The sequence below is a fragment of the Ascaphus truei genome, chromosome 4 (assembly GCF_040206685.1).
Source record: "Ascaphus truei isolate aAscTru1 chromosome 4, aAscTru1.hap1, whole genome shotgun sequence".
Taxonomy (NCBI): domain Eukaryota; kingdom Metazoa; phylum Chordata; class Amphibia; order Anura; family Ascaphidae; genus Ascaphus; species Ascaphus truei.
Genome location: NC_134486.1, coordinates 411,473,657 through 411,491,398, shown reverse-complemented (window position 1 = coordinate 411,491,398; position 17,742 = coordinate 411,473,657). Strand labels below are relative to the sequence as shown.

At 48.8% G+C, this 17,742-nt stretch overlaps 1 protein-coding gene across 4 annotated transcripts in view; it reads left to right on the top strand.

The window, feature by feature from the left end:
- Window positions 1-17,742, top strand: part of DNAH8 (dynein axonemal heavy chain 8) — a 1,091,167-nt gene that overhangs the window by 754,534 nt on the left and 318,891 nt on the right. For all 4 annotated transcript variants that reach the window (XM_075598772.1, XM_075598771.1, XM_075598773.1 and 1 more), the window contains one exon: window positions 10,182-10,390. In XM_075598772.1, coding sequence (XP_075454887.1) covers window positions 10,182-10,390 — 209 coding nt within the window. The remainder of the gene's footprint in view (window positions 1-10,181; window positions 10,391-17,742) is intronic.

Below are 17,742 nucleotides of genomic sequence, written 5' to 3'. Positions count from 1 at the left end.
TCATATACAGGTTACCAACACATATTCACATTAAACTATAACCATTTAATAAAATATTTTGTGTCCTGTTTCTGTGTGCTAAAAGTTATGAGTTTCTATTCTGGTGTCAGGGATGGAGTGAGTGTATATATTTCCTACAATCACTAGCCTCATTCTTGTCACACATGAGAAAATACTTTTAAAAACTTTTAGACACTGCAAAACCTGCTCAGCTTTATAACCCAGCTGGAGCAACCTCTGAACCCCTACACTAGGTTCAGTGTACCTGGACATGTATCTGGGTATCACTGCTATATTGGGGAACCCCTGCTGCACTAGGGATTCTGTGAATCGCTGCATATATAGTTTAACCCTTTCATACCCATTTACCTTGTCTGGATGATGCTGCAGCAGGGATCCTGGCGGTAAGCCGTAATAACGCTTCCAGAGTCAGAGTTTGGTGGAGTAATGTGCTTGGCTGTATCCGAGAATTTCACTCAATCCTCGGATCCAACTTTTGGGGTATTCCATAACTTTGGGACCCGATACATAGCCAGATTCTGTAAAGACTTTCTCCAAAAAACCCACCCTGAAACTTACAGCCTATAAATCTCCCGATCCCAGCACCCCAGTAAAGGCAAAAGTCACATAAATCTTTATTGTCGCAAAATTAGTATACAGTTGCAGTAACACATTTTCGACACCTGGGTCCCAGAGCTGACACTTTAAAACCCTAACACACGAGTCAGGGTTAACCAGGTGGACTTCACTAAACTAAGTGACAGAAGGACCCGTGCTTTCTTTAACTTTGTAAAACGTGTGTACTTTACTACTTGTTTTGAGAGCTCACAATCTACGAGTTTCTCTCTATGTTATAAGACCCCATAGGATTTTAAAGCATAGGGCTCAATGATCCCACCACTGCCACCAGTAAATAGAGCCTGTCATGGGAGACCAGGTATTTACACCTTTTTACCGGGATCATTCACTGAGCAAAACAAGATAGTAAAACAAATTGTCATTTATTCCATAGAAACAGACGTACACACAGTGGATTACAAAATACAGAAGAAAACACACTTACTGGGGGTCTGGGCTACAAAACTGGACTTTCCTAGGTGAAATGGCACATAAAATAAAGTCTTTAGGTTGACCGGGACTTGTCCCGAATTGTCCAGTAACTCAAATCGGCATGAAGTACCTGACGCCACCGCTGTATCTGCTCCGGAGCTGCCAAAATCCCTTAACCGGGAGATAGTACCAAATGTCCTGGTACTCTTTTCGGATTTCAATCCCAGCCCCGACCGCTACATTCTATTCTCAGAACTTGGCCCCGAAAAGGGGGACTTCTCGCCTTGAAATTTCTGAAGCCGACTCGCATGCTATTTCTCCAAGAGCATCTTTTGGTGATTTTGAATTTGCCGCTGCTGTCTTGGCGCTTAGAATCTGATTGAATCTCCTGCCCGGATTAGCTGAGGGTTTCTTAAAAGTATTTCAGAGTTCATTCATGAAATACTCCAGCCATTTGAAGCGTGGGAAGAATCCTACCAGCCTATCAGAGCGCTGCCAGTCTATCTAAGCCTGGCAAGCTCGGATTTGGAATCTGACAAGGGCATGCGCCAACCTGGCACCTCTGCCACTTGTCAGTCAGAAGCCACCCACGGAGTTAGGCTCCCCAAAGTCTGGGCTGGCTAAATGGTGGCCAATGACTTACATTCATCCTAGGACGTGAGTACTGTTACGCCGGTGCTGCACGCAGACCAGACTCGTCCCTTATACTGAGGTGGGGACCTATATGTGCACGCACCCGCAGCAGAAGGAGCGTGTCCGGAGTGTGGTGTTTTGGCGTTGCCAGGCCAGGTGCAAATAGCTGTAGCAATACTTGCCGGTACCGGTAAAAGAAGAGACGTAGTCGTTGCCGTTAGCCAAGGTCTGGGAGAGGAGATATCCGGAAGGTCGGGGTCCAAGCTGAGATCGAGGGGTGTGGTCAAGTGGGAGCCAGGGTCCAGAGCCAGAGAGTGAAGTCCGCCAAGCCGGGTCGTAACCTGAATAAATGAAGACATGAGAGAGAGCCAGAATAGACATCCGCAAGTAGAGACTATGTCGAGCGATGTGGGAATGGCAAGACAGGCATTATATAGTACGGCTGGCATATAGGAAGAGGAGCCAGACCTGGAGGAGAATGCAGGTGGGCAGCATTGGGGTATGATTGCAGCCTGTGCGTAAGCTGGGGGCGTGGCTGCACTGCAGGAGCAGTGAATAAATTAACTTGGTCCGGCGCGTGCTCCGTAACGAGGGGGAGTGCGCGCCCAGGAGTGATAGCAGCCGCCAGAGTCCCAGCTGCCCGCGGAACAGTGACCGCCGCCGGGGATGAGGGGGAGTCCCCCAACCACGGGGACCGGACGGGACCAGCGAGGGAGACGTCCCGCAGCAGCAGGAGCAACGAGAGGTGAGGGGAAGTCACGCTGCGACCGTCGTGACCCCCGAATCCTCACAGTACCCCCCCTTCAGGGTCAGCCTCAGTACGATCCTCCCACAGTTTGGATGGGAACTTTTTTCGGAAGCGTTTGAGAAGTCCTGGTGAGTGAATGTCTTTAAGAGCTACCAAGATCTTTCTTCGGGTCCAAAGCCCTTCCAATGGACCAAGAAATGGACCTTACCCCTTGAGAGACGGGAATCTAGTATAGCTTGGACCTCGTACTCTTCGTTGCCCTGGATCTGGTTTAAGAGTGTGGTCCGGAAAGAGGGGACTGGAGATGAACGGCCTGTGAAGTGATGTGTGAAAAACATTAGGAATTCTCATGCTTTGAGGTAATTGAAGACGGAAGGCCACCGGGTTTACCTGCTCCATGATAGGAAATGGGCCCAGAAACCTAGGTGCCAATTTAGGGGAAGGGGTTTTGAGGTGGATATTCTTGGTAGACAACAAAACCTTATCCCCTGGCTTGTAATTGGGTGCAGGTCGGCGACGACGGTCAGCCTGGATTTTCGAAGTCAGGGAGGCCTTTTGAAGTGCCGATTCAATTCTAGCCCAAGAGTCCTGTAGGAGGGAAATGTGTTCATCCATGGCTTGTACTCCAGAGGAGATATTGGAAATAGGCAGGCGAGCCGGGTGGAATCCGTAATTAATAAAGAAAGGCATCTCACGAGTGGATTAATTCCTGGAGGAATTAAAGGCATACTCAGCCCAGGGAAGTAATTCCGCCCAGTCATCCTGGGAGTCAGAGACGAAGCACCTTAAATACTTCTCGAGAGATTGATTAACCCTCTCGGTCTGCCCATTAGATCGAGGGTGATATCCTGAAGAAAAAGAAGAAGAAATGCCCAGTCTTCTGGTGAAGGTCCTCCAGAATCTGGAAACAAATTGAGAGCCTCGATCCGATACGATGGATGTGGTAATGCCATGGATCCGGAAAATCTCTTTGGAGAAAATATCGGCTAGGGTGGGTGAGGAGGGTAATCCTTTGGGAGGAACGAAATGTGCCATCTTGGAAAACCGATCCACCACTACTAGAATAGTGTTCATGCCATTCGACCTAGGCAATTCGACAATAAAGTCCATGGATGTGGGACCAGGGGTGCTCCGGGATGGGTAAAGGCAAAAGAAGCCATGGGGTCTCTGACGAGGAATCTTATTGCGTGCACATACCGGACAGGCCCGAGTAAATTCAAGGATGGTCTTGGCCATATTGAGCCACCAGAAGGTGCGACGGATGAGGTCCAATGTTTTTTTGAATCCCAGATGTTCTGCCCAACGGGAAGCGTGCCCCCAATCCAGAATCTCAGGAATAAACTTGGGCTCTACATACAAGGTGTCCTTTGGTACCTCGAGATCACTGGAAGGCGTTTTTGAGACTTGATGATTTTTTCAAGATTCTTGATGCAGCGACCGCGAGGATCTTTTGCTTGGGAAGGATGGACTCGGTAGTTTTCTCCGTCTCTCTTCAGAAGAATATTGTCTAGAGAGGGCATACGCCTTGACGTTCTTGGTGCTGGGAATGTAGGACAAAATAAAATTAAACTTGGAGAAAAATAATGACCAGCAGGCTAGACGGGGGCCTAAGCGGCGGGCACTCTTACTGTATAAAAGATTTTTATGGTCCGTGAGAATCGTGAACGGCTCTTTTGACCCCTCCAGAAGCTGCCTCCATTCCTGAAGGGCCAACTTGACAGCCAAAAGTTCCCTATTGCCCATGTCTTAGTTCCTCTCAGCTGGAGAAAACTTCTTAGAGAAAAAACCGCAAGGGTGAAGTTTATCCTGGGGAGAAAATCTCTGGGATAGGACTACGCCGGCCCCGCAGTCCGAAGCGTCTACCTCTAGGGTAAATGGAAAATTGGTGTTCGGGTGTCGGAGGATGGGAGCTGAGACAAATGCTTGTTTCAATGTTTTGAAAGCCGTGACTGCCTCAGGTGACCAAGACGAAGGATCAGATCCTTTTTGGGTCAGTGCCATGATCGGAGCGATGATGGTGGAAAAGTTGCGAATAAATTTCCGATAATAATTGGAAAATCCTAGAAACCACTGAATAGAGTTGAGGGAATCGGGTTGCGGCCAATCCACTATGGCTTTCAGTTTCTCTGGATTCATGGCCAATCCCCTGTTGGAAATAATATACCCAAGAAAGGAGGTGGTAGACTGGTGAAAGAGGCACTTCTCCATCTTGGCAAACAAGCGGTTCTCTCGGAGGCGGGAGAGCACAAACTTCGTATGGCTAACATGGTCCTGTAGATTCTTAGAAAAAATAAGAATGTCAACCAGATAAACAATTACAAAACGGTTAAGGACATCCCGAAAAATTTCATTGATAAAGTCCTGAAAGACCGCCGGAGCGTTGCATAAGCCGCAGGGCATCACGAGATATTCGTAGTGGCCGCTACGGGTGTTGAATGCGGTCTTCCATTCGTCGCCCTCCCGGATGCGAATGAGATTATATGCCCCGCGAAGGTCTAGCTTGGAAAACAGGTTAGCACCTTGAAGTCTGTCAGAAGAGTTCAGAGATGAGTGGGAGTGGGTAACGGTTCTTCACCGTAATGCCGTTCAGACCCAGGTAGTCTATACATGGTCTGAGAGTACCGTCTTTATTCTTAAAGAAAAAGAATCCAGCCCCCGCGGGCGAATTGGAATGCCGTATAAAGCCCCGCTTCAAGTTCTCGATAAATGCCGCTGTGGAGGTGCAGAAGGTAGGACCAGAGAGGGAGACGGGAATGGTCAACTTTTTGGAAGTTCCTTACTGGAAAGGGGACAAGGAGATTTAGCACCCAGGGAGAGCCCCTTCATACTCACTGGGCTTGGTTGTTTCCCTTACATAGTGGACATTCGCGGACCAGATGCTCGGAAGATCCGCAGTAGTAACATAACCCACTGGCTTGGCGAAATTGTCATATCGGTGCCCGAGGACGCTGGACTCCGAGTTGCATCAGCTCCGGAGCCTCCAGAGTGGGCAGCGGGGAGACGGCAGGTCCCGTGGATGAAGAGAACCTGGGAAAAGGGGCACGGAAAGGCATAAATCGGGGGTGTTGGTGTTCAGCGCGGCGTACCTGAAGACGTTGATCCACTCAAATGGCCTGGGAGATGAGTTCCTCCAGAAGTCCTTGCCTGGGTTGTGAGGCGAGTTCGTCCTTCACAGAATTCGTTAAGCCTTGCCAGAAGACTGAGACTAAGGCCTCCTGGTCCCATCGTGTCTCGGCTGCTATGGTACTGAACTCCAAGGCGTACTGGGCCACGGACCGACGTCCCTGTGAAAGCTGAAGCAAAGAGTCATAGGCAGTTTCTTGGCGTGCGGGGGTATCGATGACCTGTCGAAAGTCTCGTCTAAAGGCAACGTAATCTCGGGTTATTTCGGGATGTAGTTCCCAAATCGGGGAGGCCCATGCCAGCGCATTTCCCGTGAGTAGGCTGTAAACATATGCCACTTTCTTACGACAAGTGGAATACTGCTGCGGGGGCATCTCAAACTGGATCTCGCATTGATTGAAAAATCCACGACAGGCGTGCGGATCCCCCGCGTACGGCTTAGTTGTCGGAAACTTCGGGCCTGGGGTCGCGGCGTACACCGGTTCTACCTGCGCCGGCGGTGCGGCCACAGGTGGTGCCTGAAATGAAAGTTCCTGTACCTGTTGAGTGAGAAGAACCATCTGATCAGTTAAGGCCTGGATTTGTTGATACATGGCCGTCATCATAGAGGCCAGATCAGTCTGGTCTGCGTCTTGTGGGCTCGACATAATGTTACACCGGTGCTGCCCGTAGACCAGACCCGTCCCTTATACTGAGATAGGGACGTATATGTGCACGCACCCGCAGCAGAAGGAGTGTGTCCGGAGTGTGGTGTTTTGGCGTTGCCAGGCCAGGTGCAAATAGCTGTAGCAATACTTGCCGGTACCGGTAAAAGAAGAGACGTAGTCGTTGCCGTTAGCCAAGGTCTGGGAGAGGAGAGATCCAAAAGGTCGGGGTCCAAGCTGAGATTGAGGGGCGTGAGAAGCAGCGAGGTCAAGTGGGAGCCGGGGTCCAGAGCCAGAGAGTGAATTCCGCCAAGCCGGGTCGTAACCTGAATAAACGAAGACAAGAGAGAGAGCCAGAATAGACATCCGCAAGTAGAGACTATGTCGAGCGATGTGGGAATGGCAAAACAGGCATTATATAGTGCGGCTGGCGAATAGGAAGAGGGGGCAGACCTGGAGGAGTGCATGGAGCCGTCCTGGATAGGCTGCCTTGAGGAGAATGCAGGTGAGCAGCTTTGTGGTATGATTGCAGCCTGTGTGTGAGCTGGGGGCGTGGCTTCACTGCAGGAGCAGTGAGTAAATTAACTTGGTCCGGCACGCGCTCCGTAATGAGGGGGAGCGCGCGCCCAGGAGTGATAGCAGCTGCCAGAGTCGCAGGTGCCCGCGGAACAGCGACCGCCCGCCAGGGACCAGGGGGGAGTCCCCCAACCACGGGGACCGGACGGGACCGACAAGGGAGACGTCCCGCAGCAGCGGGAGCAATGAGAGGTGAGGGGAGGTCACGCTGCGACCGTCGTGACCCCCCGAATCCTCACAAGTACTTGAGGCTAACTTCGCTGCCCAAATGGCTTTCACACCTTGGCAACCTCTGAGGCTTTCATGTCCGGTACCTGAGCAGATTTTGTGGCACCAAGCTTGGTAGCAACATGGTACCTCGGCACCCTGGACCTGGAAGTCCCCAGCTCATACTTCTGTGCACAAGCATATATACCTGTAAAACACAATGTAATAAAATATACTTTTCACGTGTTTTTTCTAAGTCCTTTGGGTAGAATGAAAAAACTGGCTGTGAAACATTTCAAAGTTTAAGATTGAAAGTGTCTGGAGTTAATTTTGGAGTTGATATTGGAGGTGAAGATTAGGAGAAATCTGGACTCTGCACAATAACAAGTCTGCAGCTGTGAAAACTTGACTTTCTGACAATTCTGTGATTCTTTGTACTCTTTCTATCCTCCAATACCTGGACTGTCTCTTCTCCTGCATCTCACTTTGTCCTCCCTATTGCTTTGTCTGTTTACTGTTTCCTCACTCCTTTGTGAGCGTTTCTGTTCTCTACAACTTCCCCACTCCCCACTGCGCCATTATTTATACACCTCTCTCCCAACAACTTCTTTACCCCTGAATAAAAAACACCCACACAAATCCTTTTTTCAAACCCTCTATCTACTCCTTGCTGCTGCTGGGGATCTCCCCAAAGCCTGAACTAAGACAAACACACCTGATCTCACCCATGCCTCCCTTCCATCTCTTCCCCTGTAAATGGTGTTAACCTTCTGATTTAATACTGACTAACCTTAAAACTCACCCACAAGTTAACCCTTTGCGGTCCAATTCATTTTCACTAAGTGCGCCAGAAAGTCTAATTTATTTTTCGGAAAAAAACCACATACAGCTTTTTTTTTACTGCGTGCGCACTCACCGTGCGCGCACTCACCGTGCGCGCACTCACCGTGCATGCTCTCACCATGCACACTCTCACTGTGCACACTCACCGCACACTGCGCACACACTCACTGCGCACATTTACCGTTCACGGCACTCACTCACTGCGCACACACTCACTGCGCACACACTCACTGTGCACACTCTCACTGTGCACACTCACTGTGCACACTCTCACTTCGCACACTCACTGCACACTCTCACTGCACACACTCACACTGCATACACTCACTGCGCACACGCTCACTGCGCACATGCTCACTGCGCACACTCTCACTGCGCACACTCTCAGCGCACTGCGCACACACTCACTGCACACACACTCACTGCGCACACACTCACTGCGCACACTCACCGCACACTGCGCACACTTACTGTGCACACACTCACTGCACACACTCACCGCACACTGTGCACACTCACTGCGCACACACTCACTGTGCATACACACAATGCGCACACTCTCACTGCGCACACTCTCACTGTGCACACTCTTACTGCGCACTGCACACACTCCCACTGTGCACTGCACAGCACACTCACTGCGCACACAATCACTGCACACACACTCACTGCACACACTCTCACTGCGCACTGCACAAACTCACTGCGCACACTGCACACACTTCACCACACACGCACACCCCCTCCCCCCCACCTCCGATGTCAGCTGCTTTGTCTGCCTGTGGGAATCGGTGCGGTCTGTGGGGGGGGGGGGCGATCGGTGCAGGGCTGGGTGGGGGGGGAGGAGCAGGGATCAGTGCGGCTGCTGAGAGAAGGGGAATGCAGGGGACTTGTGCTGCAGCCGGCGCCTCACTACACATCTTCCTCTCTCCTCCTCCCGATCCGACATTGGACCGCAAGTGGCAAAATATTTTGTCGTCTTATAGTCCGACATTGTACCGGAAAGGGTTAAGCATCCCACTCATGGCTGCACTCATGGCTACTGTCCCACAATCACTCCTACCACCCATTGTGGCCAAGCACTGCCATCTACATCACTTATTCCCTCACCTGCTGTTTCTGTAAGTTTCCCCTCAAACCTTTTTAGATTCTAAGCTCTTCGGGGCATGGATTTCCTTTCCTATTGTCTGATTTTGCTGCACTTAATGTATTTTAATTCCCTGTACTGTAATCTTTGTGAAGCGCTGAGTACACGTTTGGAGTTATATCAATAAAGACATACAATATAATACAAAATGCGCAGGTTAATTTTCTTGGATATTTTCTCTATACACTGAAAATCGGGCTTAGGTTTCTTAAAAACCATCGCAACCTCATATATGGTTGGAGTACCCACAGAACCTCTATACAGGTTCTGGGTAACCGGGCATTGACCTTGGGATCCCTCTGTTACTGGGGGGACCCCAGTATCATTCTGCGGATACTTTACACACCTATGCCCCACTTACCTTTCTGGTCTATGCTGAAGCAGGGAGTCCTAGTGGTGAGTCACGAAAGTGTTTACAGAGCAGGATTTTGACCGGAGCCTTGTGCCTATATATACGGGCTGCCCGACCAGACACCCGGGTACATTATTGGGGCACCCAGCAACTCTTGACCCCGACTATCTAGGCACAATCTGATAAGACTTTCTCCGCAAAATCCCCCCTGAAACTCATAGCCAGCAATCTCTGCTTGCTGGCACCCCTGGAAAGGTAAAACACATATAAATTCTTTATTGTCGCACAATGACATACATTTCATGTACAACAAATGGGTCCAAGAGCTGACACTAAACCCCAAAATATTGCTCAGAGGTAACCAACCGGGCATAATACCTTTATTGATGGCCTGGTTACTCCCTCACCATCACAGTTTGAGCTAAGCCAGCTGTTGGGTAGCACCACTGTCACAGTATACTTTTGAGCTCTACTTCTTGCTGCTCATACCTGTAGCTCCCTCCCCCTGGCTTCCTTTAAAAGCAGACCACTGCCACTTCCTGGTTGCCAGATAAATGTTACTTGTGCACAAAAAAGAAGCACACCTAAGATACCTGGGAGGTATTCTAATAGCCAGTGACAGTGGCGCTAGCAGCAGCTGGTTTAGGTCACAGGGCTGCTGCCTAAAATAGCAGAGATTGTGGTTTTTGATCCTGTTGCAACTGACACCAGTACCCACTCCTCACAAGGTAAGCTAAAGCAATATATTGCAACATGTATACACACCTCACTTTCCTGTCTAATAATTAAATAGAATCAGCCTGCATCATTAATTGAAATTTGTCTTACTTTGATATGTTTTTTAATCTTAAAGGTAACCAATGAAATAGTTCGCCAAATGATGGAAATGCAAGGAATGTATAGTCTGGATAAACCTGGAGACTTCACTACAATTGTTGACGTTCAGATTATAGCAGCGATGATACATCCTGGAGCAGGACGCAATGATATTCCACAACGTTTGAAAAGGCAGTTTACCATCTTTAATTGCACATTACCATCTAATGTATCCATAGACAAAATATTTGGTATGTACTGTAGTATGAAAATTACTTTGTGTTTGAAATCTACCTTTGTTCCCTATTTCACATATTTTGCTTACATAGATAGAAGTAACTCATTTGTTGCGGACAGACTTTTTTTGTTCACGCTGTTAGGCTTGTGATCACATCCTTCTGCTGAACATGAAGTTCCAGACACAACTACTCCCTTCTTGTCACGGTGGACCAGTACTTATCAACAATTTTATATTTTTGGGATTCTCGATTGAACACAACAAGGAGGGCAAAATAAATTGTCATTTATTTCCTTAATAGACAAACACACGACAGCCTTAGAATACACTTAATATAACACTTACTGGGATGGGGAAACAAAATAAAATGTCCTTTTCAAGAAAGCGCAAGAAATGCAGTCTCTGGTTCAAGTCCGTTTGACTAGATCGCAAGTTGCTGATCTAAAAACTTCGTCAAATAAAGGAATTTCGTAGGAATTCGTTTGGGAGTCACAAGGGCTAACGAATTCCGGAGTTTGGGGTAAATCCTTGGTTGCGATGTTATTAACCCCGTGTGTCCTTGAACTGCTACCGCTGTACTTAAACGAAATCCTGCGTAGAGCGTAGTCACATCATGAATCACATCTGGATCACACTGGGGATAGTTCGACGGGCACAGTTATAGGGTTCACAAGCCGATCCTTAACATGTATGCCTAATCCCCTCTGTTGGAACACTTAACCCACCAATCTCCAATTTGCCCGTAGTTTGCAAAACCGGGCAAAAAGGCTTTCTGGTTTGCAAAGCGCATGTGCTCACTTGACACCCATGCGGTTTTGCATACCTGGAATACATCCTTTTCCTGGCGACCCTTAGTCTGGGGTTTGGCTCTAAGGTGCAAATGGCTCATGCTAGGTGCCGGGATCTGGCACTCAGCAACATCCCAGCCACTTTCACACCTTGGATCTCTGAGGCTTTTCATCCCTGCATTTTCCCTAGACTTAGAGGCTCCCACTTAGTGGGACCTCTTTGAAATGCAGGAAGGAAAATACCCTCAGCTCATGCACCCTTACCATATTTACTGCTGCGGCCAAGCTTATTCTAAAGCTTAACCGCATTATTCTCCGTCTTTTAAATACTCGCGCCGAAATTGGCCACGCGCCAGCCGCATCTTGCGGCCGCGTGCGGCCGTTTCTTCAATCAGCGCTGAATGGCGCTGAACAATAGAAGCGCCAGCGGCGCTGAGAAAAAAAAAAGCCCGCGTCTGAACGGGGTTTAAAATTACCCGCGGTGGCGGCCGCATTAGACTAAAGCGGGCAGTCACTGTACATGCCAAAGGATTTCTTCCCGGACTTACAGAAAACAGTTCCTGCCTGTACATTTTAAATTCACGGTATTATACACTTTATTAAAACATCATGTTATGGGTGTACCACAACTGTAATTTTTATACAGCTCAATCCCATTATAGCGCGATCCGCTATAACGCGGTTTGAGCATGGACCCTGAATTAAAAAAATAATAATAATTTTTGCACACTGCACACTGCACACTGCACACTGCACACTGCACACACTCACAGCCCACTACACACACTCCCAGCACCAGCACACACTCACTGCACACTGCACACACTCACTGCACACTGCACACACTCACTGTACACTGCACACTCTCACTGTACACTGCACACTCTCACAGCACTCAGCACACTGCACTCACAGCACACTGCACTCACAGCACACTGCACGCACTCACAGCACACTGCACTCACAGCACACTGCACTGCACACCACACTCACACCACACTCACACAACACCCCCCACTCCCCCTCCATACCTTTGGTGTCAGCTGCTGAGATCGGAGCGGAGCTGGCATCGGGAGGAGGAGGAGGAGGGGGGTGTCGGTAGGGAGGGGGGTGTCGGTAGGGGGGGGGGGGTGTCAGTAGGGGGGGTGGTGTGGATGCCGGTATGGGGGGTGAGTGAGGAGCAGGCTGGGACTCAGAGGGCCACGTGGGCTAGGTAAAAACTGGTTGTGCCGCGTAGGATTGGTGTGTCATTGACACACAGACTGAGGGCGGGCACGGAGGGTCTCTGGATGCCAGGCGACGGGCCGGTAGGTGTGGGGGCCTGGGAGGGGGGGAGCTGGATTCCAGTGGGGGGGGATGGTAATGCTGGTTGGGTGGAGGGGGGTGAATGCAGGGGGGGCGTGTGGATGCCAGGGGGGACGACGACACCGTATGGATGCCGGGTGCGGTGGGGTCGAGTGAGGAGCAGGCTGCGGCTCGGAGGGCCGCATGGGCTAGGCCCAAAACTGATTATGCCATGGAGGAGTGGAGGGCGGGCACGGAGGGTCTCTGGATGCGGCGGGCCGGTAGGTGTGGGGGCCTCGGAGGGTGGGAGGTTGTTGCCGGTGGAGGGGGATGGTAATGCCGGTTGGGGGGAGGGAGGTGGATTCCAGTGGTGGGGGGGTGGAGAGACCGTGTGGATGCCTGTGGGGGGGGTAAGAAGCAGGCTGCGGCTGGACTTGGAGGGCCACTGTTGGTGGGCCTGTTGGCTGGTGGGGGACGTGTAGGGCTTCCGGCACCTCTTTCCTCCCTCCTCCCGATTGGGCGCACGGCGGCCATTTAATTTTTTTTTTAGCACGACCTCGGTTCTAGCGTGGTTGGATCGGGTGGCCCCCGAGGACAGCGCTTTAACGGGGGTTGAGCTGTATGTATGTAAGTGTTTTATTTATGTACACCTGCACCACAAATCAGGGTGCTGGCTGTCTCCGTTCGTGAGTTAGCCCACTTAATTGAAAAGCTTTCTTGTGGGAACCCAAGTTCACCAAGTTCCCACATCAATTGATCTATTTCTCACGGCCATTGACTTTCTGCCTTTCAAGTTCTGGGGCTAACGCGTAGCTCACCACAAACGAGGCGCAACCACAGGGCTGAGGTAGGGAATTGGATAGAACGCCAACCACAACCGCAAGGGCGCGTCTAGAGTGTAAGGTTGTCGTGCAGGCCGGATCAGGATTATAGAATTTAGCATGAACAAGGTACTTGCCGTGTCCAGGGGTGTAGAGTGGAGGATCGTTGGGGTACGTAGCTGGAGTCAGGATTAGAGAGGGTAGAGTAGTCGTAATGCCAAAGCCAGGTCAGTGCAGGAGAGTGCAGCGTCGTGCTATTTCAAAACCAGGGTCAGCGCAGGAGAAAGCAGAGTAGTCGTATCCAATCCAAGGTCAGGGCAGGAGAGAGTCACAAGTAGAATCCAGGCAGGGTCAGGCAGCAAGATCAGGCAGACAGGTTCCAGGAGGTGAGGTTCAGCGTCACACTAACAAAAGTTATGCTCGGCAATGACTTCGAGCTCTGAGAGCATATTTATATGACCTCCCACCAATGGGAGTCAACCAGGAAGCAGGAGTGCGGTACAGGATAGGCTGCTGGATCATGCAGGTGCGTCCCATTACACAGTCAATTGCAACCGCATCAGAATGCATCGCGCGCAACCCGCGCATCACGAAGGCGACCCATTTGCGTGCCGTCATTGCGATTCACTACACCCGCGTGAGTACGGGGGCGGAGACCAGTGGCGGGGACGGAGGAGGAGCGCAGAGCAAAGCCACGCCGTGCAGGTCTGATGTCAGGACGGTGGTGGGACCGAGGGGCAGAGACTGAAGCCCGACGAGGATACCGCGCACGTGCCGCGCGTCAGGCTCCAAGGAACCGGAGCACCCTCTGAGTCAAGAGAGGGAAGAGACTGATGGGTCCATGCAGTACCCACATGCCACGCTTAAGTACCACCGAAGGGTTGCTTGGTTATGGTACCACGGAGATCAGAGGGGCAAGAATGGGTTGAGGGGAGAGATGAACCAGAACGGCGAATCCTCAGAGGCTACCACGGCTCCACTCCTTGCATCATGCTCCCCATCCGCTTCCTCGACAACCCCACTCTCCTCCTGTGTCTACACTTCCTCCAGGACTGGAATAACCTCTGGTCCCCTGGCGGGGCTAGTGGACCCTGCAACTGCAGATGAGGTTGTAACCACCTAAGGTGAAGCTATACTTTCTTCATGTCTTTCGAGATCCTCCTCCAGCACCATCATTGCCCGACCCGAGGTCACACCGGGCGACTATCCGGGGACAGTCCCTTGACCGGTACTGTCCTGAAAGTCTGTTCATTTTCACCTGGTGGCACTAATCTAAGCGACAGAGAGAACCTGTGCTTTTCTTAGCTTTGTGTAATGTGTGTAAGTCACTACTTGTTTTGAGAGCTCGCAACCTACGAGTTTCTCTTTGTTAGAAGAATGTATGTGGGTATTAGTAGGAGCTCAAATGCTAGGTCCTTTAAATACATTCATAAAGAGGTAATCACACAGGGGAAATATTAATGTAGTATAACATAGTTTTCAATCTTCCATGTCCTGGCTCAATAATTCCCTGGGTATATGAGGAAAAAGTATCATAACTTTCCTTCCTTCTTGGGATGGCCCATAAAGATTAAAGAGTACTCACTGTATTCCCCTGTGTGTCCTCAGGCGTGCAGCTGCTTCCAAAGTCCGTAGAATATCCAAGTAATGTGTGTGGCGCACAGCAAACAAGGAACAGGTCTTGTGGCAAATAAAAAATGAATTTATTAGAGCTGCATTAAAAAACGGTGGAGGGAACACCACTCCTACGCGTTTCGTGCTGTGAAGCACTTGGGGCCTGGGGTAAAAAACTAGACTTTCCTAGCTATTTGGCACCTTAAACAAGAGTCTTTAGTTGACTGGGACTTAGCCCAAAATGCCCTGGAACCCAAATCGGCATGAAGTTGCAGATGCCACCACTCCCTTCTCTCCGGAGGACTTGAAATCACTTGACCGGGACTCAGCTCCAAACATACTGGAACTAAAATCGGTTTGAAATCCCAGCCGCGACCACTACGTTCAATTCTCAGAACTTGGCCGCAAAAAGTGGGAAAATATTTTGCCTTGGTTTTTCTGAAGCCATTCTCTTTGCTATTTCTACAAGAGCATCTTTTGGTTGTTTCGAATTTCCCGTTTGACTTCTGGCGCTCAGAATCTCACCAGGTGATTGGCTGAGATGATTCTTATAGTATTTTGGTGTCCATTCACAAAATACTGCAAACAATCCCAGCGTGGGAACTTTCTAACCAGCCTATCAGAGCGATGCCAGTCTTGTGAAGCCGGGCAAGCGGGGATTCTGAATCAGCCAAGGGCATGCACACGTTTGCCACCTTAGCCACTGTGACAGTGAAGGGGTCCCCAGGCCATTAATAAAGGCATGTGGCCCGGCTGAGTCCACCTGAACTAGGTTGGGAATTGTAGAGTGTCAGCTCTGCAACCCAACCAGGGTAATAATACTGTCCAGATATTTGAAATTTTTATGGAGCTTTAATTCATATTATTCTTTGATAAAAATGATGATGTAATGGATGTTGTGACTAGTGGATGGCTTAGATGGTGGGACACCACCAGTTACTGAGGGTGATGTCCCCTCACCTGACACCATTCCACCTGAGTCCAGGGTCCTGCACACATTTGGGGATTTCTGTGCTCTTCAAGACATGGAGGACCTTTTCTCTGAACAAATATCAAATGAATATGTTATTCCTACATTTTCTGAATGGAATTCTGGTCTTAAAAGGAGCTCTATTTTTTACCCCACTCATGTTAAAGGTCAATTTCTGACTATGTTTGAAAATTTGGTTATAAGGGACCTTTGTCTTTTGGCTCAAGGGTTTTCCTTTTCACGCATTAATCAGGATAACTTGAACCAGGATGAGCATGTAGCTCTAAAGTCTCTTCAAGACAATTCATCATTGGTAATAAAAAGTGCTGATAAGGGAGGTGCTGTGGTAGTGCAGAGTAGAGATGACTATGTCAGGGAGGCATTACGCCAACTTGACAATATCTCGTCCTACTCTGTACTACCTACAGACCCTACTTCACTATATTTGGAAGCTCTTGTTGAACTTGTAGACTCAGGTGTCATTATGGAAGTTCTCTCTAGTAATGAGGTTCAGTTCATTATTCAGCCCCATCCCATCATTCCTATCTTCCATCATCTCCCAAAGATCCATAAGACATTGGCCGACCCTCCTAGTCGGCAAATTGTCTCTAGTATTGGATCTTTGGGAGATGGTCTTTCTAGATATGTTAATGAATTCCTCCAACCTTTTGTTAGGAAATTACCCTCATTTATTTTGGACTCAGGGGATCTCTTGAGTCAACTCAAATTTGTCACCTGGGACGATCATTGCTTTTGGGTCACACTTGATGTAGTGTCCCTCTATTCAGTTATACAACAGGACCATGGTGTGGAGGCTGTCCGCCATTTTATTGAGATACCAAAAATGTCAATTTTCCAATCTTCTTTTATTTTGGATGCAATTTTATTTCTTCTCACACACAACTTCTTCACTTTTAATCACAAATTTTATTTACAATTAATTGGCACTGCTATGGGCACGAGCTTTGTTCCATGTTATGCAAATCTCTTTGTGGGGTGGTGGGAATCACAATTTATTTTTTCTTGGATGAACACTTTTCGTAAAAATATTATATTTTACAAAAGATTTGTGGATGATTTAATTATTATTTGGAAAGGGGACGTTATTGCACTACACTCCTTTGTTAAGTATCTAAATAATAATGATTATAATCTTAAATTCACTCTTAATTTTCACCCACACATTATTGAATTTCTTGATCTTCAGTTTTTTGTAGATATTAATAAAGTCATACAGACAGACGTGTTCAGGAAAAAAATTCAAGGAACACTTTCCTGAGGGCGGACAGCTGCCACCCACCCCAGGTCATTCGGGCTGTTCCCAAGGGACAGTTCCTCAGGCTGAGAAGGAATTGCTCAACATTAGAGTGCTTCCTTTCTCAGTCTGAGGACTTAGCCCAGCGGTTTTTGGATAAGGGATACTCTATGAAGGGCATTACTGAGGAATTTTAGATTGCTTTGAATACAGAGAGATCGTCCTTAATACCAACTTGGAAGGACAGACATACTCGTCTTGACCCATGTACTAGCACTCATAAGAGGAGTGGTCCAGATCCACAGGGACATATTAAATTCAATAACAATTGTCCACTCTTTATTTCACAATATAATAAACAAAGTGGAAATATTAGAGCAATCATTTCTAGACATTGGAATATTTTATCCATGTACCCTGTTCTGAACAAATACATCGGGTCAGGTCCAAAATGTGTATTTCGTAGGGCAAGAACTGTGAGCTCCTATATTTCCCTCAGTGACCTGACTTGCATAGGTAAAAAATCTTTTTCTACTAACGGCTCCTTCCAATGTGGTTCATGTAGCGAGGTGAGGGATTGGGTTAGGTGTTTTTGTATATACTGATTAAAAAGTAACTCAAAAAGGAAAACTT